The sequence below is a fragment of the Neophocaena asiaeorientalis genome, unplaced genomic scaffold, assembly GCF_003031525.2.
Source record: "Neophocaena asiaeorientalis asiaeorientalis breed wild unplaced genomic scaffold, Neophocaena_asiaeorientalis_V1.1 scaffold249, whole genome shotgun sequence".
Lineage (NCBI taxonomy): Eukaryota > Metazoa > Chordata > Mammalia > Artiodactyla > Phocoenidae > Neophocaena > Neophocaena asiaeorientalis.
The window spans coordinates 10,053,204-10,076,809 of NW_020172625.1; the positions used below are offsets into that span (position 1 = coordinate 10,053,204).

Consider the following 23,606-nt stretch of genomic DNA (forward strand, 5'->3'; position numbering starts at 1 on the left):
GCATGCACCCCTACAAAGAGAGCAGGTGCCAATGAGCTCTGAAAGCTCAGGATTCTTATACGAGTAGGGAATTCCTTTTCTGTGAAGATCTTTCAGAGACTTTGCTGATCACACCCTTGCTCTGAATGGCCATATGCAAACTAGCCAACATATATCTGTTGTCCCTACCCATATGACTGTAGGTTTATGGATATGTAACTTGGGCATCATATAGATAGATGGATAAATGCTATTAAGATGCTGTGGCCACCCCAGGAATAGGAGTCACAATTCTTGCAATCACACACTTGACATCACTAGTTATCAGTCATTGTGCAATAAAAATTGCACACATATTTTCAAACACTCTAGGGGAAGGAACAGTAATGCCCTCAGTTGAAAACTAACTAATGTGCCATCTTTAGTTCTTCATGTGAATCCTAGGAGCTAGGACAACCTCCTCTAGAAAACTTTTCCTGGTCTAATAGTCTGTGTGCTCCTCTTGGATGTCCCCAGAGAGCTCTGCTTACCCCAATCCTAGCACGTATCACAGTGCATAGTAATTGCCCAGCAAGCCTCCTCAACTCCCGTCTCCTCAACTCCGTATTTTAAACTTTTGCTATAAAATTGGGTATTTGGAAATTGGAATTCAGTCTACACTGTAGTAGCTCTTTATAGGATATAGCAGATATCTATAGGATAGGATGGGATATAGTAGATATCTATAGGATTATCAGCCTAGCTCTCCTCCTTTCTCCTGGATATGTCCATTTTGCCCCATGGCTATCGGAAAGCTGTCATTTTCCACCAAACCTTGCCCAGTCAGATGACCCCAAACAAATACTTGGCCCAAAAATGGACATCTGACCTGGAATTTTTAAATTCAGAACTGAAAATACCTTAAAAACAACATTTTTGGTGGATGAAGATGTAAGTTATAAATTCCTGAACCACAGCAGCCATGTTTCCTATAGTCTTCAATGATAAGATGAGGCAAACACAATGAGGAAGAGAGAGAAGAAATGAGCAAGACCCAGATGCACTAGCATCCCTTATGCCTGTTGTTCCTGAGGTCAAGCTGCACCCGTGCCCTCCTTCTTATCTAGTGATCAACCATTCCATGAATATCATGAACTAATTCATTTTCTTGCTTCCTTAGGCTAGTGCAAGCCGAGTATCTGTCAATTGCAATCAAAAGAAGCCTGATCAGTACACACAGAAAATAGTACCGATGGGGTGGCTTCCAAGGCCAACTAAGAGAAGTTTTTCTGACAGTGCTAATTCTAGTGCTATTGAAAACCTTGAGCCCTGAGCCTGGGTATCCTGCGTCCATAGACTGAAACTCTCCTTATCAAAATGTCACCAAGCCCCACATTCTTCTCACCTCCTCCTTCACTCCTTACATCTTTACCTAGAAAAGGATCATCAGTAAGAGAAAGAAAGCTGATGAAAAAGCACTTGTGACTATCTGTGAGGAAGACTACAGTAGCATTATGACAAGCCTCTGGTGACTCCTGTTGTCCAGGAAAGAGATGGTCTCAAGGACACGTAGGGAGTTGGCTCAGGCAGAGGTACTTGTATACAGCAATGATCTTTCCTAACCCAAGTGCACCCACATGAGGAAATGCCTGTCCTACAATACTCTGCCTTGCAGAGCAAGGGTTATCTTGCAAGTAAAGCTGTTTTATTTTGGCCACCAGTTAAATTGAGCAAAACCTCACGAAAAGGTCAAGGCACAATTTTATAACCACTGGTTTTCAGAAAATGAATTTGGTTGGGATTTCATTAAAGAGACTAGCATTGAAAGAAAAATACAGTCATGACAAAAGGATGTAGAATGTCCTGCATCATCCTGAAAAATAGAAAATAAGGTGCTCCCCCCCGCAAAACTACTACATTCAAAAGCATTTGTGGATATGTGTGTATGTTGAGGAATAAGAATGTAGCACTAGATTAAAAATAACCATGGCATAGGATCTACCATTATAGAACACAGACAAGAATGAAAGCGTGGTTAAACCAAATGAATGTGAATAGCATCATCCTTTTTACCCAACATAAACTAGCAATTAAAAAGATATTTTAAAAAGACTCATAATAAACCATGAAGAATGACTCAGACTCTGAAAGAGATGAAGTATTCTCTTTAAATCCTGATCATTTAGAGAATGTTTGCTTCAGGGGAAGAGCTGTAGAAAGTGATATCAAAGTTTTCAAGTAATTTTACTTGAAATAATACACATTCATTATGGAAAACGTAAAAGTGGCAAAGAGGAAAAAAGAAAATGACAAATAGTCCATAAATCCACTATCCAGTAATATTTTGTGTTACATGGTAAATATCCTCTCAGTCTCTTTTCAATACATACAGACATATATTTTTATCAAAAGAATTCATAACATGCTGCTCCTTTTTTTACTTAAAGTAAGATTATATTTTCAAATATTAATCTTTGCACTTTGCTTAACTCTTTAAAATGACCTTTGTTCTAATAAATCAGAGGCATCTACATTTGCCTTGGGAAGATATAGGACTGTTTTGCCAGGAATATGAAGAAAAATAAAGTGCTGGTGATTAACTTCTGACTAACGATAAAATTTTTTAGTCCTGAGTGAGATGTTTTTCTTGAAAGTCAGGACCTGCTAAGAAGTAAAATGTCTAAATTTCTCAAACTTCTATTAACAACCAGATCCAGAAGCTCACAAACATGGCATAAGTAGGGTGACCCTATCATTTATTTTGTAAAGAAGAACACTTTAAAAAATGAGAGAAGGGCTTTTAATAAATCTCAGGCCAATGGGAGTAAACTCTACTGGGCAAACCACAGCATACGCACACCCTCTCTGTGGGGCATTTGATGAAAGCTGAATTGAGTGTCAGTGGGCCAGCTACGGGGCCACCATGTTCAGGGATGAGGTGCCCCTACCACAGTGGCTACCACCAGCCTAAGTCAGGGACCAGGAGAGGATGAGCATGACTTAAGGACCTATAGTCCTAAGGAGAGCCAAAATGGAAATGAGTCTGAAAGCAGGACCTCAGGTCTTTAACAAACCAAGTGGATTAGTCAAAAGTTCACCAGCAGCAGGCACAGAAGTTGGATAAAGGATAAGGTGAACAAGAACAAGGACCCACATGCAGATCTGGGAGCCTCACTCCCCCATCCCCCAAATGTCATATAACTTCAGTCCCTTATGCACACACACACCACTAGGAAAAGGAGAGGGTGGATGAGGTGGGATTCAGAAGAGTGGGCACTGTTCTGAAAGAGACTATTTTAGCCCAAAACAAACTGTTTAAACTCAAAGAGACAGAGAAACCCTTCAATTGGCATGTTTGAACTTTTCTCTGGTAACCAACAGTTGAAAAACCATGAGGATCAGTTTTAGAAAACAAATTTTATATATGCATCTGACTTGAATGCAAATTTCTAATTCTGCTACTGACCAGATAGTAAATATATTTCCATGTCTTTGGTCTACTATCACATCATCTTAAATGGTCACACAGTATTATAATTTACAATGTTTTTTAAAGTATGAGTTAAGAAATTAAGATGTCTCTTTAAAGTGTGAATACCATTTGTCCCTATTTAACTCAAAATTTCCTAAGTACCCGTCAGTCTCTAGTAAGTCATGTACTGCATCTAGGAAGAACATGAGTTTAGCTCCCATTTTTAAATTCTTTACCATTCTAATCGGAAGCCTAATGATTTATACCCCTCTAAATTCACCTATACAGAGGTGACCAAACATGCTTCAATGTCATCCTGTTGTATCAGGATCAGGGCTGTGCATTTGCAGAAACATGGATGGACCTAGAGATTATCATACCAAGCCAAGTAAGTCAGAAAGAGAAAGACAAATACCATATGATATCTCTTATACGTGGACTCTAAAATATGACGCAAATGAACATATCTACGAAACAGAAACGGACTCACAGACAGAGTACAGACTTGTGGTTGCCAAGGGAGAGGACACTGGGAGAAGGAAGGATTGGGAGTTTGGTATTAGCAGATGCAAACTAATATATATAGGATGGATAAACAACAAGGTCCTACTGTGTAGCACAGGGAACTATATTCAATATCCTGTAATAAATTATAATGGAAAAGAATTTGAAAAAGAATATATATATATGTATAACTGAGTCATTTTGCTGTACAGCAGAAATTAACACAACATTGTAAATCAACTATACTTAAATAAAATTTTTTTAAAAAAGGATCAGGGCTGTGAAAATCAGCTCTGGCTTTATTACAGATTTGCGTTATCCTGTAGTCCTTACCTCAGGGTCTTCTTAAAGCATAAAAAAAGAGGCCCCCAGCCTGCAGTGCCTTTTGTGTTTGTGTGTGTGTCCTTCCTCTCCATTCATTTGTTAATGTCTTTGATAAACATTATTTGAGCACCCACGGTGCTCTTACCCCTTGCCCCAAGGCTTGCTCTTCTCACTTCTCATTACTAACCGAAAAAGCTTCTTTAAAGTCTCTTCTCTCGCCTTTCCACATAATCAAACATTTAAAATGCACAAAATAAGAGTTAAAAGCTTTCGAGTGAGGGCTTAAGTTGTTAAAGTAGAAGGATGGAGGCTTGCTGGAAGGGGAAGCATGTATGGATTTCAACAGAGGCAGGCTGCAACATGTGGTTACTAAAGGGCTTTCTTATTTTCTTTGCCTTTTTATCCTGAGTGTGCGTTGGAGATGTGAGAAGATGGGATTGCTGGCTAGAGAAGATCTATAACTCTAGCTTGGTCCTTAGTGGTGTGAAGGACTCTAAATACTTCCAGGTTAGTCCCTGAGAAAACTGCTGTATTTACAGGACGAACATACAGCAAATTAGAAAATTCATCTCTGTTTTCTAATAAGTATACTAATGATATCCTAGTGCCTTGAAACTGGATTCTCCTCTGAATGTGGAGTACCTTGAATACATATGAACTCCCTGTTCAAAGAGCACAATAGGGTATAAGTCTGAAGAGCATCATAGAAAGCTCTTTAATTTCTTTCTCCAGCCCAAATGATTTTCTGTAAAAATCTTTAAAACTATCAAGTTCCCTACCCCACAATTATCACCGGATTTTAATTTTACTTCCTTTTTTCCCTTTCTCTTTCTATTTTCTTCCTATAATGCAGACAGGGTGGGGGGAGGTCAGTAAAATACCCAGGCTCTTTAATTTTGGGCTTACGTAGGAGAGAGAAGTAATTGAAATTACAAATATATAAAATTAAGCTAAGTCCTTAAAACTCTTAAGTGTCACCACGGAGACCTGAGCGTGAACTGTTTCATGGAAACTCGAACGAATTTTCTGGCTCATCAGTTGTTAACAGATGTCAATTTGGCCAAGGTAGAAGAGATGAGAATAAATAAATAAATAAATAAATAAGAACTAGCCTTACACCAGAGAATTTATTAAGGGCAAATGTAGTTGTTCTGGTTCTTAGTATTCCATTATTCCAGTGAGTGGGAAAATATCCCAAGAGAAAATTTCCCCTTGACTCATAATTTCCGATGGAAACATCTGATGATATAGCTCCATAAATGCTGTAGGAATGAATAGAGAAAGATAATTTCTAGAAAAGGCCTTTCTCACTCAGAAGCATCAAGGTGTGATGCAGGTAATATGGCTCTCTATCCACCACTCCAGCTACAAGGAAGACAAGGTTCCTAGGCAACCTCTTATCCAATGATGGACCAGAAATATCTCTAACAACCATTCTGGATATTTCACTTTATCATGTCTATTATACACAACTGTTTTTAATATGTATAGTGAAGTCAAACAGACTGGTATTACATTCCACATAAAGAGTAACACAGGAATCATCCACATGTTTACTGTATAAGCAGAGGTACCTCAGAATTTCTCCCAGTTAAATTCTATTTTACAAACCTATAGGCACAGTCCCTTTGCTGATCAAATACTCAGTTGGGAGGCCACCTAAATGGTGTATTTTAGATAGTAGGCATTCATCGATTAAATAACCACTAATAAAAGGTTAAAATTCAATAAATTTTAATATATAATAAAATAAGTCAATAGAAAGCAAACAATTATGACCAGAATGCATAAAAACAAAATGGTCAATGACATTTATTCATTTGGAAGTTTACACAATTTGAAATTTACGCAGTTTTCTAGGACAGACCTTGGTGACTGGTTGAATACAGAAGGAAAACAAGGATGCCAGTAGCACAGCCAGCTCAGAGAAATGCAAGTGCTTCTCAAATCTTACAACTGATTCTCATTATTCAAGGTTGTTATGTTCTATAAAGTCACAAACAATTAGCAAATACTGAATCATTGCTCCTAGGGGAAATACAAGATTAGGTTCCTGTGAGCCTCTGGTCACATTTTCAACAACCAATTAATACATGACCCGGTTTTATGTGTGCTTCTGTTTAAAGACATCTTGTTTAATATATCTTGTTGACTCACTAACACTGAATTCACAGCCAACAGCACTGTAACTCATGTCTGAATGAAGCTTATGTAATGCTCATATTTTCTCCATAAGGCACATCACAGCCTTCTTGCACTTAGGAACACTAGACAGCACTTCAGCACTATGTTTGGGGGCCATCTGAACAATGATATCACCAACAAAAAGTAAAAAAATGCAAAAAACATGGCACTAAATAGACCATGAAAAGAATACTTGTTTACAGTAAGAGGAGCTGAAACAAGAAGGCAGAGTGTCTGACATGAACTGAGAATATGTGTATGGGATGATTCAAATTTTTTGCCTCTCTGCACATGTCCATAAATGACTATGAAAGTGCTGCAAGTATTGATGTAGGGTTCCATATAAATTTTTGCAAGTAGATGAATTTGCAAATACAGAATTTACAGATAATGAGATCAACTGTATTTACCAACTATAAAGAACTCTATTTCCCTATGATGCTGCTTCTTACTATTACATTGTACTTGCCTGTTCTCTTTTGTATACCTATGGAACTCCTATTCTTCCTTCTAAACCTTGCTCAGAAAACCATATACACACTAACCTCCCCCTCCTGTTACTTTTGCCTCTTATACTCATCTCTATTTTGCACAAATAGATTATACTGAATTTACTGATGTTTTTCTTTACTGGCCTATGAAATTAGTTGAGGTCAGTGACCATGTCCTAGTACATGTATATAACCTCTACTGTGCTTACTATGTGCCAGGCTATATGTCAGAAGATACTTCACATACAATACCTTGTTTAGTCTTACAAGAATCCTATCACCTCCATTTTACAGTTGCAGAAACAGAGGCCTAGAACAGTCATGTCACTTGTTATATCACAAGCTGCAGAGTTGGTATTCAAACCTAAAGCTCAAGATTTTAACCATTATGTTATCCTAAATAAATATTAGTTACCATATATTATTGACTGTTTACTATGTGCAGGGCATGGTATTAAATGCTTTATACAAGTTATCTCACTGAATCCACTTTATCCATCTCTGTGTCCCCAACACACAACAAAGTGCATGACACAAAAATGTTTGTTGGGTTGAATTTATTTCTTCCTGCCCCAAAACCTTTCTAAAACCAACAGCATGAGAACTCTCTACATTTCCAGCAATGGCCAGAATGACTTTGTGTTACACCACCCTTCTCTCCTACCAAGTTCCTCATCTCCTTCTCATCTATATTCTTCTGTGGTTTTGCTATTGATGTCTATGATGTCCACAAGGCAACTTTTCAAAGCAAAGGTAGTACAGAAGGGAGCAGAAGCACTGTCCACTTGAAAAAGGTCTTTCTCTTTAACAGTAATTTCTGGCAGTGATTTATATTATGACCTAAATCCTTATGGAGTAACAAAATCATGAAAGAGCTAAGTGTTTTGCTTGAGGGCTGTGAGGTAAGCCCTGTATGAGGTTAAAGGAGGATTTTCTGCTTCCCAATGTAGATTTTTATTCTAAATTAATATAGCCTCTCACAGTGAGCTCAATATAGGCAGAGAGTTGGTTTTAGGGATGAGAAGTAAAAGGGAGAGAGTTCATGGGAAAGTGAGTAGGCTGTAGAAAGTTTGCAAGACAGAAACAACAGGATTCACACATTATACATTACATGAATGAATGGGATCAAGGAGGACTTAGCCTTAGGGCTAGAGTCAAAATCATTCATCTTCTTTCAAAGGTGAAAGCATAAAGAAGACAAGATTTGAGATTTCATTTCAAATCTTCCTCTTTCCCAGAATATTCCAAATAGTTCAAAAACAATTACTGTCAATAGTACAGCCAGGAAAATTGACCCAAAGGATAGAATTCTAAATACCCTAAAAGGCCCCACTGTTCTGCCAATTAAATGTCATGGTTTCACTATCAGTCACTGTAATATTTAATAAACAGGAGAATCTCTAAGTGAATTCCAAACCCAAAGCCTAATGCAGAGGAAGTAAATAAAATGTTTCCTGAATCCAGGAAAGAACCTGAAATTACCACAGAAAGGAGTAGACTCATCTTAAGGAGTAGCCAGTGTTCAGCTCCAGTACATTCATAGTTGTCAGAAAGAATAAAATCCTCTGTTGTCAAGCCTTCCAGATTTTCAAGAGAAGACACAATCCTAGATTTCCACGTGAAATCTCCTGGTTTTAAATGTGGGCAATTAATTTAAAAGAAAAATGTAAACACAGTGCATGTCAAATAAATTATGTCTGTTGGTTTACCCAGTGAGGGATGTCAGTCTGCAGTCTTTGGCCAGAATAGTCCTAGTAGCCTAGGGAATATTTTAAGGACCTCTTTCAAATCATTCATTGTGCCTCACTGCCCCCAAGAAACAGCAGTCCTGGAGGCCATCCTCTGAACAGACATCTCCTCCTCCTGTGCCCTTGGTCTCCTAACAGACCCTGCCTTTTGTAAGTAAGCACTTGTCTCAGAACATGATTTCCAGGCCTCTGCAGACACCCTCCACCTACACTGTGTGGGTGATCTATGACCTCTGGCAGACAGGGTCTGGCTGCAGCAGGTCTCCATGTCTGCTAGGGAGCTGCTCTTGGAGGGCTTTCCTATCTCATCCTCCCTGGCCCTACTCTCACTCTGACCCTCGCCATCTCTCCTTTGAAGATGCTTCCCTTTCCTTTCTCTTTCTTCTTTCCCAGTTCTCTCTCTTGTATTATCTTTTTCTTTCTTTCTCTGCTTTTCTTTTCCTCTTCTCATTCTTTTCTGTTTATTTTATCCTCTCCACCCTTGTCCTCTCTCTCTAACTCTCCTTTCCTCTCCTCCCCCATCCCTTCCCTTCTTCTCCCTCTCCCAGCACCTAGAAACTGCAAGAGAGCTCGCTCACCAGGAATACACCAGCACTGGCTTCGAGTATTTCTTGTGATGGGAGCGGAGGGTTAGAGAGCCCTTGCGCTCCATCAAGTCCATGGGTCCGAGTTCACACCAGTGTTGCCTACCGCTACACCAACCCTGGCAGGAGCTGTCACAGCTCCCCATGGCTGCCCTCCTGTTACAGATCTCAGAGGATTTCTCTCTGCACCTATCCTGTTGCCTGTGCCGACACAGCCCAAGATTCGGCTTCTCTCATCTCCTAAGCAACCTGGGGCGGGGTCAATGTAAAGGGCGGGGCCAGTAGAAAGACGTATCTCTCAAGCCTAAAAGCCGGGGTTTCCTAGACAGTGAACGCAGATACGGCTTAGAAAGAAACTACACTTCCCAGAATGCAATGAGGGGAGCGAGCGGGCTATATAGAGGTTGAGAGGGACAACTGCATCCTGGGATCTGTAGTTTCGCTCTCCTAACAGTCTACTCAGAGTGGGCGGAGTTAAGGGGGAGCGCTGGGTCACTTAAGGAGGACTAAGTGGACCTGAGCCCGGAGCTAGTCTATTGGGGCTGTCCTTGGGGAAGTTTCTTTTTACCATTCATCATCTGTTGCCACCACACCTTCTGCTTACAAGTTATGTAAATTTAACTAAAAGGGAGCAAGAGAACATCCCTCAAACCATAAAATATGTCTTTTCTATATAGCTTTTCTAAATAAGAAAGAGGAGCAGAATTGTTTAGCAAATCAGCTAAAAAGTTTGAGGATGAAAAAGGCTTGGCTTGTTCCAGTTTCAGCTGTTCTCTCAACCTTTCTGAGCACGAATTTCTTCCTCTGAAAAACGAGGGAGGGAATGGGATCGTGGAGGGGGCTGAGAAGGACACAAGAATCAGAGGTCCCTTCAGGCTGTAATGGCTGAAAGACTCAATCTCTAGGTACAGTTTAGGGCTCTGGGGCATTCAGCTCCCCAAGATTTGCCAAATTCTTCTCGCCTTAACATTTAACAGTTAATATGTGGTGACAATACAAACTCATCACATTATTGTTTTGTAAGTTATATGCAAGAAGGAGATTTTAAGAAGATTATCTACAGCATTGCCGTCAGGAAATCTTGTGCTTATTCCACTTTTGAGTTTCCAAGAAAAGAATATTTAGCACATCAGAATTCTCCTCCCCAGCCTCAGCTGAGCACCTTAAGGGCATTAATGAACTTAAAAATGGCCATCCCTCGGACCTGGCATAGCGCTTAATATATACATACCATATATACATACCATCAGTGAACTAATGAATGAATATTATGTTTGATTACCTTAGATTTATCCGGGCTTCCATAAATTACAGAAGTTTCTTACTTTAAGAAGGCCACATTACACAAATATTCAAACGTAAAAACACAAATTAAGAGATATTTCACATTACAAATAGATTTTATAGTTCACAGAAGATTTATTATGGCATTCCTATAGATAGTGAAGTGCTCTTCTGGATCAGATTTCACAAATTTGATTACACACAACTACTAAGTGCTTTTTTGTGGCCTGTGGTACTCAGTGTGGGCACCTGTGGTACCCAGTGTGGGCACCTGTGGTATGCTTAGGCCCCTATTTTACTGACAGCTACAGTTAAGCCATGTTTTTTAGAACCAAATAAATAGTCCACTGTCACCAGCTTATTTAGCCCTTTTCTTCTTGAAAGAATGAAAAGAAAAATAGAAATTAAAAGGGTAAACAAGATACAAGTTAAGCTCAATTCTGTCCAAAGCATAGCACATTGCTGTCACTCCAAAATTATTACCATCATACTATCTTTCGGTTTATTTTATTTTATTTAAGCTTAAAGTGTATTTATTTTACTTATGCTTTAAGTGATAGCAACATAATATATGTGCAACCAAGATGTCAGGTCTCTGTAGCCAATCTGACTCAGAGCCAAGCCCCTTCTCTGGTGCTGCTGAGATTTAAAAGCTCTTTAGCACACCAAGTAGCAATATAGTATGAAAACAAACAAAACAAACATAATTTGTTATTTTAGAGTTCCTTAAGCCAAGGTGACAGCCTTTTGAAGTCTAAGAAAATGCTTTTTCCCTCTTTATATCAGCTCTTTCCTCTTTCCTCTTTATATCAGCTTTATAAACTTTATTGTCTTGTGTCTACTAAATACTTTTCAACATCCTCGAGCTGAGATGTAGGAAATTAACTCTCTGATACCCTCAAGTTCAGATGTATTCTATTCTCTTTGTATACATCAGTACATTCTGTGGAATTTTTCGTTCCTGATTCCGTCCTTACCAGTAATAGAACAGTATTTATTGCAGAGGGGTTTTGTGAGAATTACATAAGATGATAAATATATTGAAAGCAGAAGGAACAGTTCCTAATACATGCTCAGTCCTCAATTAAATTTCAATTACTAATGCTATTACTACATCCCAACTTTGTCCTTATCATTTTGGAAAAGTATTCTAAAATGTGCTTGTTGTTTGTGTAGAGTTTCCTAACTATACTTCACTGTTCTTCAAGCTTTGTCTGTCTACAAGGTCTATTTAATGAATATCTTTTAATCATATTTTAATATGAAATTTAATAGTCTGAATCAGAAAAATGTTGGCAAGATATTTTGATGTTACCAGTGATAACAATGGTTTCGTATTCATATGGAATCTTTTCAAGACCATTAATAAGCTTTATTCTTTATAAAATCACTGATCCTCAACATACTTGAGTTATTCCTATTTTCCTCAAGCTTCATCAAACCAATGTAGTGTAGGGCTTAATGCAATGCCTTCTATTATATTAATCTCTTTTCACCGTAACATCCTTGGGGTTAGAAAATCACAGCTCAGGTGGCTGAAACAGGACTTCTCTGTAAGATAAGTACAGGCAGACCAACTCGGGAAGTGGGAATCCCTTCATCTGAGCCTACTCTAGTATACTTCTTTATTAGCTTTATCAGATCCTTAAAAGGTTGCCAAGAAGACCTGACAAGAACAGCAAACCTAAAACAGATGTAACCCAGCCAGATGTAAATGCCTACAGAGGTTAACCTCTTTACCATCTCCTTTCCTTCCTGTCTTAATAGTCTGCTCAGTTCTTGGAAAAGCCCCTGCTCAGGACCTTCCAAAGTCACCATCATTGTATCCTCTCCCAGCATTAAAATTCTTCTACCAAATGTCATGCAATTACCTGAGAGAAAAATTTTAATTATGTAAGAAAATTAATTTGTACCATCGCCATGTTGAATCTAAAGTCTATTGAAAACTTGTATTTAAATTGTATAAAACTTAGAAGCTTAAAACTGAGTATTTATGTCCTAATCAAGGGTTGCATAGTAATTTTTTAGTTCCCCAGAAATAAGGACCTCCATATATACATCTAGGGGCCCACTTTCAAATATTTTGTATAAAAAAGTTAGAGTTCACCAGTTTGTCAAAATGAATGAGAGGTGTCTGGTCCTCCCCGCTCCCTCTGTCCCCCCTATCTCCTGACCTCTCTCCCACCTCTCCCTTCTTCTTTTCCTTTTCCCCACTTTTCCTCCACTTATCCCTTCCTCTTGCATCTCTACTCATCTTCTTTCCTTCTTTCCTCTCCTCTCTTCTGCCTTCCCTCTCCCTGCTTCCTGTTCCTCTTCTTCCTTCTGTGAGAAGCAGTATGGATATTAGAATCAGAATCTACTGCTGAGCACCCAAGACAATCTGGTACAATTCAGTTACATGAAAAATATGAAAGAAAAATAGTAAAACCTAGAAATCAGGGCCAAAGTTTTTATGAATAAGCTCATGTTTAACAACCCAGGAACTCTCAAAGGAATCAACACCAATGAAAGCTTCAATCTTCTTTCCTTTCCTTTAACTATTCATAACTACCAACAGTCTTTTCTAGAAGAATTTAACCTTGAGTGTGATACCTCTGTGCTTCTAATTTGTATTGCAAACATACTAGGCATTGACCTGCCCTCAAACCATTATTCACTAGTATTGATTAAGTCCTGTCATGCAAGAGGCATTACTTCTGGAACTGCAACTCTCAGCATGGGGATTAATATATTAAATATTCAATTCAGCATTTCCCTTATTTTTTTAATGTCTTTATTGAAGTATAATTGCTTTACAATGTTGTGTTAGTTTCTGCTGTATAACAAAGTGAATCAGCTATATGTATACATATATCCCCATATCCCCTCCCTCTTGCGTCTCCCTCCCACCCTCCCTATCCTAACCCTCTAGGTGGTCACAAAGCACTGAGCTGATGACCCTGTGCTATGCAACTGCTTCCCACTAGCTATCTATTTTACGTTTGGTAGTGTCTATATGTCAGTGCTACTCTCTCACTTCGTCCCAGCTTACCCTTCCCTCTCCCCGTGTCCTCAAGTCCATTCTCTACGTCTGCGTCTTTATTCCTCTCCTGCTCCTAGGTTCATCGGAACCATTTTTTTTTTTAGATTCCATATATAGGTATTAGCATACAGTATTTGTTTTTTTCCTTCTGACTTACTTCACTCTGTATGACAGACTCTAGGTCCATCTACCTCCCTACAAATAACTCAATTTCATTTCTTTTTATGGCTGAGTAATATTCCATTGTATATATGTGCCACATTTCTTTATCCATTCATCTGTCGATGGACACTTAGGTTTCTTCCATGTCTTGGCTACTGTAAATAGTGCCGTAGTGAACACTGTGGTACATGTCTCTTTTTGAATTATGCTTTTCTCAGGGTATATGCCCAGTAGTGGGATTGCTGGCCATACGTTAGTTCTATTGTTAGTTTTCTAAGGAACCTCCATACTGTTCTCCATAGTGGCTGTATCAATTTACATTCCCACCAACAGTGCAAGAGTGTTCCCTTTTCTCAACAGCCTCTTCAGCATCTATTCTTTGGGGATTTTTTGATGATGACCATTCTGACTGGTGTGAGGTGATACCTCACTGTAGTTTTGATTTGCATTTCTCTAATGATTAGTGATGTTGAACATCCTTTCATGTGTTTGCTGGCCATCTGTATATCATTGGAGAAATGTCTATTTAGGTCTTCTGTCCATTTATGGATTGGGTTGTTTGTTTTATTGATATTGAGCCGCATGAGCTGCTTGTAAATTTTGGAGATTAATCCTTTGTCAGTTGCTTCATTTGCAAATATTTTCTCCCATTCTGAGGGTTGTCTTTTCGTCTTGTTTACAGTTTCCTCTGCTGTGCAAAAGCTTTTAAGTTTCATTAGGTCTCATTTGTTTGTTTTTGTTTTTATTTTCATTACTCTAGGAGGTTGGTCAAAAAAGATCTTGCTGCCATTTATGTCAAAGAGTGTTTTTCCTATGTTTTCTTCTAAGGGTTTTATAGTGTCTGGTCTCACATTTAGGTCTTTAATCCATTTTGAGTTTGTTTTTCTGTATGGTGTTAGGCAGTGTTCTAATTTAATTCTCTTACATGTAGCTGTCCAGTTTTCCCAGCACCATTTATTGAATAGGCTGTCTTTTCTCCATTGTATGTTCCTGCCTCCTTTGTCATAAATTAGGTTATCATATGTGTGTGGGTTTATCTCTGGGCTTTCTATCCTGTACCATTGATCTATATTTCTGTTGTTGTGCTAGTACCATACTGTCTTGATTCCTGTAGCTTTGTAGTATAGTTTGAAGTGTGTCTTACCCCTAGGTTCTTCATGACATTATTTTTTTCTTCATAAATTCCATATATATGTGTTAGCATACGATATTTGTCTTTTTCTTTCTGACTTACTTCACTCTGTATGACAGACTCTAGGTCTATCCACCTCATTACAAATAGCTCAATTTCGTTTCTTTTTATGGCTGAGTAATATTCCATTGTATATATGTGCCACATCTTCTTTATCCATTCATCCGATGATGGACACTTAGGTTGTTTCCATCTCCAGGCTATTGTAAATAGAGCTGCAATGAACATTTTGGTACATGACTCTTTTTGAATTTTGGTTTTTTCAGGGTATATGCCCAACCGTATGTGGGCCTCTCGCTGTTGTGACCTCTCCCGCTGTGGAGCACAGGCTCTGGACACGCAGGCTCATGGGCCTAGCCATTCCACAGCACGTGGGGTCTTCCCGGACCGGGGCACGAACCCACGTCCCCTGCATTGGCAGGCGGACTCTCAACCACTGTGCCACCAGGGAAGCCCAGAACCAACTCTTAATTTTATTGATATTTGATATTGTTTTCTTCATTTCTATTTCATTTATTTCTGCTCTGATCTTTATGCTTTCTTTCCTTCTACTGACTTTGGGTTTTCTTTGTTCTTCTTTCTCTAGTTGCTTTAGGTGTAAGGTTAGATAGTTTATTTGTGATTTTTCTTGTTTCTTGAGGTGAGATTGAATTGCTATAAATTTCCCTCTTAGAACGCATTTGCTGTGTCCCATAGGCTTTGGGTTGTTGTGTTTTCATTGTCATTTGTTTCTATGTATTTTTTAATTTCCTCTTTGATTTCTTCAGTGATCTCTTGGTTATCTAGTAGTGCACTGTTTAGCCTCCATGTATTTCTGTTTTTTACAGCTCTTTTTTTTTCCTGTAGTTGATTTCTAATCTCATAGTGTTGCTGTCAGAAAAGATGCTTCATACAATTTCAATTTTCTTAAATTTACTGAGGCTTGATTTCGGACCCAAGATGTGATCTATCCTGGAGAATGTTCCATGTGCACTTGAGAAGAAAGTGTATTCTGTCACTTTCGGGTGGAATGTCCTATAAATACCAACTGAATCTATCTGGTCTATTGTGTCATTTAAAGCTTGTGTTTCTTTATTTATTTTCTGTTTGGATGATCTGTCCATTGGTGTAAGTGGGGTGTTAAAGTCCCCCACTATTATTGTGTTACTGTCGATTCCCCCTTTTATGGTTGTTAGCATTTGCCTTATGTATTGAGGTGTTCCTATGTTGGGTGCATAAGTATTTATAATTGTTATATCTTCTTCTTGGACTGATCCCTTGATCATTATGTAGTGTCTTTCCTTATCTCTTGCAACAGTCTTTATTTTAAAGTCTATTTTATCTGATATGAATATTGCTACTCCAGCTTTCTTTTGACTTCCATTTGCATGGAATATCTTCTTCCATCCCCTCAGTTTCAGTCTGTATGCGTCCCTTGTTCTGAGATGGGTCTCTTGTAGACAGCATATAGATGGGTCTTATTTTTGTGTCCATTCAGCCAGTCTGTGTATTTTGGTTGGGGCATTTAATCCATTTACATTTACAGTAATTATTGATGTGTATGTTCCTATTACCATTTTCTTAATTATTTTAGGTTTGTTTTTGTGGGTCTTCTTCTTCCCTTGTGTTTCCTGACTAGAGAAGTTCCTTTAGCATTTGTTGCAAAGGTGCTCTGGTGGCGCTGAATTCTTTTAGCTTTTGCTTGTCTGTAAAGCTTTTGATTTCTCTGTCAAATCTGAATGAGAGCATTGCTGGGTAGAGTAATGTTGGTTGTAGGTTTTTCCCTTTCATCACTTTAAATAATCATGCCACTCCCTTCTGGCCTGTAGAGTATTTTAAATGTAATCATATAGCTCATGCTGTGTCATCTCTTCTCATTTAGTGTCTGTCCTATTTAGTTTCAGATGAACTAAATTTCTATTTTTGAGTGAACCTTGTCATTATTCTTGAAAAATACGTCATATTTTCTCCCACTGTTGATATGCATGAGGAGAATATTTTGTGTAATAATTAACTGCTTTTTTTCTTGGCACATTATGAGAATTATTTTGGAAGTAAAATATATTAACGATTACTCTTATTTACCAATTTGAAAGTTTTCTTCAAAACTGTGACACAAAATTTCCTTCCATTATAGTCAGAATGTGGGATAAATGTTTCTTCCAGATGGGTATCATTTCTTATTTTTTATCTAAATGTGTAAGAGTCATGGAATAAACAAGCCTAGAATCTGGGCTCATAGGAAGGGAGAGTAAAGGTTATTTGGTACAGCATCTTAGTCAAAGTAGAAATGTACTCCTGGCCTCTAAACTACTGCTGAGAATAGTTATCTTACCTCCACATAAGCTCAGAGTCTAGAGCACACAATTCACAAAGGCGGCCCATTCCAATACTGTACAAGTATAATCATAGGTTCCATCTTATGCTGAGCTAATGTGAACCTCCTTGCTTGATGCACCTGTTGCTTCTGCTTCTTGAAAATGAAAGATAAGCCTTATTTCTCTCGAGCACAAGATCCTTTCAGAGATTTGAAGAGTTATAACATGGCTTCTCTTTTCCCAGGTAAACAAAGTAAACAAACTTACCTGTTCTTCATCTTTATTATGGCTGAACCTCTGGATGTACATCACTTTGATCATGATCTCCTTAAAAAAGTGTTCTCAGAATAGAGCACAATATTTTACTCTTACCAGTGCTGAGTACAGTGGAGCTACTGTGTCCCATACATTTGATTCTGTGCTTTTATTAGCACAACCTAAGCAGGAGAGGAAGTAAGAGAGGATATGAAAAAGGAAGGAAGAGAGAGAGGGAAGGAGGGAGGAAGAAACAGAAAATAGGTGAACTGAAACCAGATCAGGGAGAAATAAACAAATTCAAAATGTATGTCCCAAGACTAATCCTAGGATCAGAACTACCATCTGGAGACAAAGCTTTTGGACCTCTGGCAAGGTTGGAAAGCTTATAGCAAGCCTCCTGCATGAAGCCTAGGGCCTTTAAAACAACAATTGAAGGAGTCTATGAAAATACAAATCCTCTCTGAAGCAAACTATCCCCAATTTAGACTCTCAGGATTCCCCCAGATTAAATTCAACAAATGTGAGCTCACAAAAAGTACTGGCAAATTTAGAAGGAAATAAGCTAGGATGAGCAAAAGCAACAAAGAACAGATTTAGGTCCCCTACCACTCCCTAAATCAGATATTCAAATTATTAGATGCAGCATGTGAGATAACTCTGAACCAAAATTCTAAAGAAACAAATCTCGGAATCAGAAAACAATTTGATTAAGGGATAAATCACTCTCAAAAATAGAGAAACTTTCAATGTGAACATGGATGCATTAATCAGTAGTTTCCCCCTCTCATCATGGAAATCTTATGAAAGCCACAAGTATGTGGAAAACAAAAATTTTAATTTTGTTAAAATTAAGAGAGAGACTACAAAATATACAAAGGCTGCTGACACTTTAGGATTCACAAGGTAGTAAGTGCAGAAGGACCTAAGAGCAGTGTGGTAGGCAGAATCCTAAAATCTATGCTCCCCTCCACCCCAAGATTTCCTGCACTAATCTGGGTACGAATATGATGAATACAATATTACACCTGTGATTATGTTATATTACATGGCAAATGGGATTTTGTAGATGCAATTTAAAGTACTAATCAGTTGATTTTGGGTTAACCAAAAGGGAGATTATCCAGGTGAACTTAATCTAATCACACAAGCCCTTTGAAAGCAGAGTTTTCTCTGTCCATTGGCGGAAGGGAAGCTCAGAGAGATCTAAAACAGAAGGATTCAAGGCACTGTTGCTAGTTTTAGAGATGGAGGAGCCATTTAAAGGATGGGAGAGTGGCCTCTAGGAGCTATAAGAGGGGTCCATATCTGACAGCTAGTAGGAAAATGGACACTCCAGTCCTACAATTGTAGGGAAGTGAGTTCTGCCAACAACCGGAATAAGCTTGGAAGTGATTTCTTTCCCCGATACTCCATAAAGAGCCCAGTCCAGCTGACACCTGATCTTGGCCATGTGAAACTCTCTTTAGAGAACAAGTGAAGTCTGCCCAGACTTCTGACCTATAGAACCGTGAGCTATTATATGAGTGTTGTCTTAAGCCATTAAATTTGTGGTAATTTTTTATGCAGCATAAGAAAACTAAAAGAAGTGATATTTCAGAAAGTTCTACTAAAAAATGCCCAAAGATGATAAGCCACATCTTGATGTACAGAAAGTATCCCTAATGAGCAGCAAGTAGATTGGGAAGGTGAAGTGAAAGGTGTCAGATGGCCCTATCAGTCATATGACTGATGACTGACATTAAGTAGAAGAGGGCTGAAAAAAGTCTGCTAGTTTATACTCTCCAATGAGCCTAGTTCTTATAATCTTTGCTAAAAGAGGATATTTTGATTGCTATTTTCATCAATGTAAAATTGTGTCCTTCGTTCCATTTTAATTATTTTGACTTTGAATTACACTTGTTTGAGATTAATATTGAAACATCTACTCTGTGGTTATTTGTGTTTTCCTGGTGCATCTCACCTCACTTTTTATTCTTAGTCATCTAGCATCATTTAGGATAGGGTTCATTTATAGATAGAATGTAGTTAATCTTTACTTTTCACAAAGGAAATTTAAACCATTTTCTTTGTTATAACTTATTTTTTGTCTAGTTATATTATCTTTTTTTCTTTTCAATATTTTCTTGCTTTCCTTTTATTTCTGTCTACTCTGTGGAGTATGCTTTATTTGCTACTATATTTCCCATTGACTTCAAAAGTGAAACTACTTTTAATTTTACTAGTGGTTCTTATGAAGCTTTTCCAACGTATTCTTTTTTTTTTTTTGCGGTACACGGGCCTCTCACTGTTGTGGCCTCTCCCGTTGTGGAGCACAGGCTCCGGACGCGCAGGCTCAGCGGCCATGGCTCACAGGCCCAGCCGCTCCGCGGCACGTGGGATCTTCCCAGACCCGGGTACAAACCCATGTCCCCTGCATCGGCAGGCGGACTCTCAACCACTGTACCACCAGGGAAGGCCCAACGTATTCTTTAACTTGCACTTCTTTATGTTTCAAGATCAGGAATAAAATATCATGCCTTGATAATATATAAGATGACAGTGCTCAGAACAAGGTATGCCATCATTAAATGCTTATTCGATTAGATTGAGTTGAAATTAGTTTGTTCTTCAATCTCACTTGAAATTACTTGAGACACAGGATTCATACAACATCTCAGACAGCTGGGGGTTGGGGAAGCTTAAGTAATATGGCCTCTGGTAATGCAAGCAGAAATGTTTCTAAATGAATGGTACGAAAACACTGTCAAAGTTTCATTATTGCTACTACTCATTGTTAGCCACTGAAGCGCTATATTTTTAAATGCATGTATAAAAATAAGTTCAGTAATAGATAATTAATCTCTCTTCCTGTTCAAACAAAACCCAAGGGAGAAAGATTGGCTCATTTACTTTTCAGTGTCTTTTGCTTCCTTCCAATCTAAACTCCCATGCCAAGCACGTAGCAGTACCTCTACAATTCCCAGAAAGAGTCTCTGAGCACATGTATGTGGTATCCTGTCCAAGGGTGATTTAGCTGTCAGAATATATCATCAAATCCTTCAGCAAGTTTCCCAACTTATCATTACAGCTCCATGAGTAGCTTTATCAGATGACACAGTCCTAAATCACTTAAACCTGAGAGACAGCAGTGGAGAGCTACTGCAAAGGCTTACACAGTGGTTGCATTAAGGTTTGTGGATGAAACATGATGGCCATGAAGGTGTTTTGGGAGAACAACCAGTCATCACTTCTGTTTGCTTTCCATTTCTTGTTCATATTACTTTTCTAATTTCAGGATAAACTTTACAGCTGATCTAAGGGTTTGTTAGCATGACTCCCAGAGGCTTCTGGCAAAGTGACCCCATTCTGGCTCTGCATTGCTAAGTTTAAGAATATACCAGGATTGGGACTTCCCTGGTGCTCCAGAAGTTAAGACTCCACGATCGCAATGCAGCAGGCCCAGGTTCAATCCCTGGTTGGATCCCACATACTGCAACTAAGAGTTCACATGCTGCAACAAAAGATCCCGCATGTCACAACTAAAGATCCTGCACATGGCAACGAACATCTTACATGCCGCAGCTAAGACCTGGCACAGACAAATAAATAAATAAATAAATGTTAAAAAAAGAGAGAGAGAGAGAGAGCTCTACCCACCACCAGACCCTCCCATCAAGCCTCTTAGATAGCCTCATCCACCAGAGGGCAGACAGTAGAAGCAAGAAGAACTACAATCCTGCAGCCTGTGGGGGAAAAAACCACATTCACAGAAAGATAGACAAGATAAAAAGGCAGAGAGCTATGTACCAGATGAAGGAACAAGATAAAACCTCAGAAAAACAACTAAATGAAGTGGAGATAGGCAACCTTCCAGAAAAAGAATTCAGAATAATGATAGTGAAGATGATCCAGGACCTCGGAAAAAGAATGGAGGCAAAGATCGAGAAGATGCAAGAAATGTTTAACAAAGACCTAGAAGAATTAAAGAACAAACAAACAGAGATGAACAATACAATTACTGAAATGAAAACTACACTAAAAGGAATCAATAGCAGAATAACTGAGGCAGAAGAATGGATAAGTGACCTGGAAGACAGAATGGTGGAATTCACTGCTGCAGAACAGAATAAAGAAAAAAGAATGAAAAGAAATGAGGACAGCCTAAGAGACCTCTGGGACAACATTAAACGCAACATCATTCGCATTATAGGGGTCCCAGAAGGAGAACGGAGAGAGAAAGGTCCCGAGAAAATATTTGAAGAGATTATAGTTGAAAACTTCCCTAACATGGGAAAGGAAAGAGCCACCCAAGTCCAGGAAGCGCAGCTAGTCCCATATAGGATAAACCCAAGGAGAAACACACCAAGACACATAGTAATCAAATTGGCAAAAATTAAAGGCAAAGAAAAATTATTGAAAGCAGCAAGGGAAAAATGACAAATAACATACAAGGGAACTCCCATAAGGTTAACAGCTGATTTCTCAGCAGAAACTCTACAAGCCAGAAGGGAGTGGCATGATATACTTAAAGTGATGAAAGGGAAGAACCTACAACCAAGATTACTCTACCCGGCAAGGATCTCATTCAGATTTGATGGAGAAATCAAAAGCTTTACAGACAAGCAAAAGCTAAGAGAATTCAGCACCACCAAACCAGCTCTACAACAAATGCTAAAGGAACTTCTCTAAGTGGGAAACACAAGAGAAGAAAATGGCCTACAAAAACAAACCCAAAATAATTAAGAAAATGGTCCTAGGAACATACATATCAAGAATTACCTTAAATGTGAATGGACTAAATGCTCCAACCAAAAGACACAGGCTTGCTGAATGGATACAAAAACAAGACCCATCTATATACCATGTTCTTGGATTGGAAGAATCAGTATTGTGAAAAGGATTCTACTATCCAAAGCAATCTACAGATTCAATGCAATCCCTATCAAATTACCAATGGCAGTTTTTACAGAACTAGAACAAATCATCTTAAAATTTGTATGGAGACACAAAAGAATCCAAATAGCTAAAACAGTCTTGAAGAAGAAAAATGGAGCTGGAGGAATGAGACTCCCTGACTTCAGACTATACTACAAAGCTACAGTAATCAAGACAATATGGTACTGGCACAAAAACAGAAACATAGACCAATGGAACAAGATAGCAAGCCCAGAGATAATCCCACACACCTATGGTCAACTAATCTATGACAAAGGAGGCAAGGATATACAATGGAGAAAAGACAGTCTCTACAATAAGTGGTGCTCAAAAACTGGACAGCTACATGTAAAAGAATGAAATTAGAATACTCCCTAACACCATACACAAAAATAAACTCAAAATGGACTTGAGATGTATATGTAAGACTGGACACTATAAAACTCTTAGAGGAAAACACAGGAAGAACACTCTTTGACATAAATCACAGCAAGATATTTTTTGATCCACCTCCTAGAGTAATGGAAATAAAAACAAAAATAAACAAATGGGACCTAATGAAATGTCAAAGCTTTTGCATGGCAAAGGAAACCATAAACAAGACGAAAAGACAACCCTCAGAATGGGAGAAAATATTTGCAAACAAATCAACAGACAAAGGATTAATCTCCAAAATATATAAACAGTCATGCAACTCAATATTAAAGAAACAAACAACCCAATCCAAAAATGGGCAGAAGACCTAAATAGACATTTCTCCAAAGAAGACATACAGATGGCCAAGAAGCACATGAAAAGCTGCTCAACACCACTAATTATTAGAGAAATGCAAATCAAAACTGCAATGAGGTATCACCTCATACCAGTTAGAATGGGCATCATCAGAAAATCTACAAACAACAAATGCTGGAGAGGGTGTGGAGAAAAGGGAACCCTCTTGCACTGTTGGTGGGAATGTTAATTGATACAGCCACTATGGAGAACAGTATGGAGGTTCCTTAAAAAACTAAAAAGAGAATTACCATATGATCCAGCAGTCCCACGACTGGGCATTTACCCAGAGAAAACCATAGTTCAAAAAGACACATGCACCCCAATGTTCATTGCAGCACTATCTACAATAGCCAGGTCACGGAAGCAACCTAAATGCCCATCAGCATACAAATGGATAAAGAAGATGTGGTACATAAATACAATGGAATATTACTCAGC

The 23,606-nt window shown here is 38.5% G+C and overlaps 1 protein-coding gene across 6 annotated transcripts in view; it reads right to left on the reverse strand.

Moving 5' to 3' along the window:
- CFAP95 (cilia and flagella associated protein 95) overlaps positions 1-23,606 on the reverse strand; it is a 111,024-nt gene that overhangs the window by 71,515 nt on the left and 15,903 nt on the right. The window contains exon 2 of one of the 6 annotated variants that reach the window (XM_024738962.1): positions 17,490-17,659. The exons of 2 other annotated variants lie outside the window; for them this stretch is intronic. In XM_024738962.1, the coding sequence (XP_024594730.1) occupies positions 17,490-17,543 (54 nt within the window). In that variant the 5' untranslated portion in view covers positions 17,544-17,659. Of the gene's footprint in view, positions 1-9,259; positions 9,473-17,489; positions 17,660-23,606 lie in introns of those variants that run through there. 3 more of the 6 variants (XM_024738961.1, XM_024738960.1, XM_024738959.1) reach the window with 3 other exon arrangements.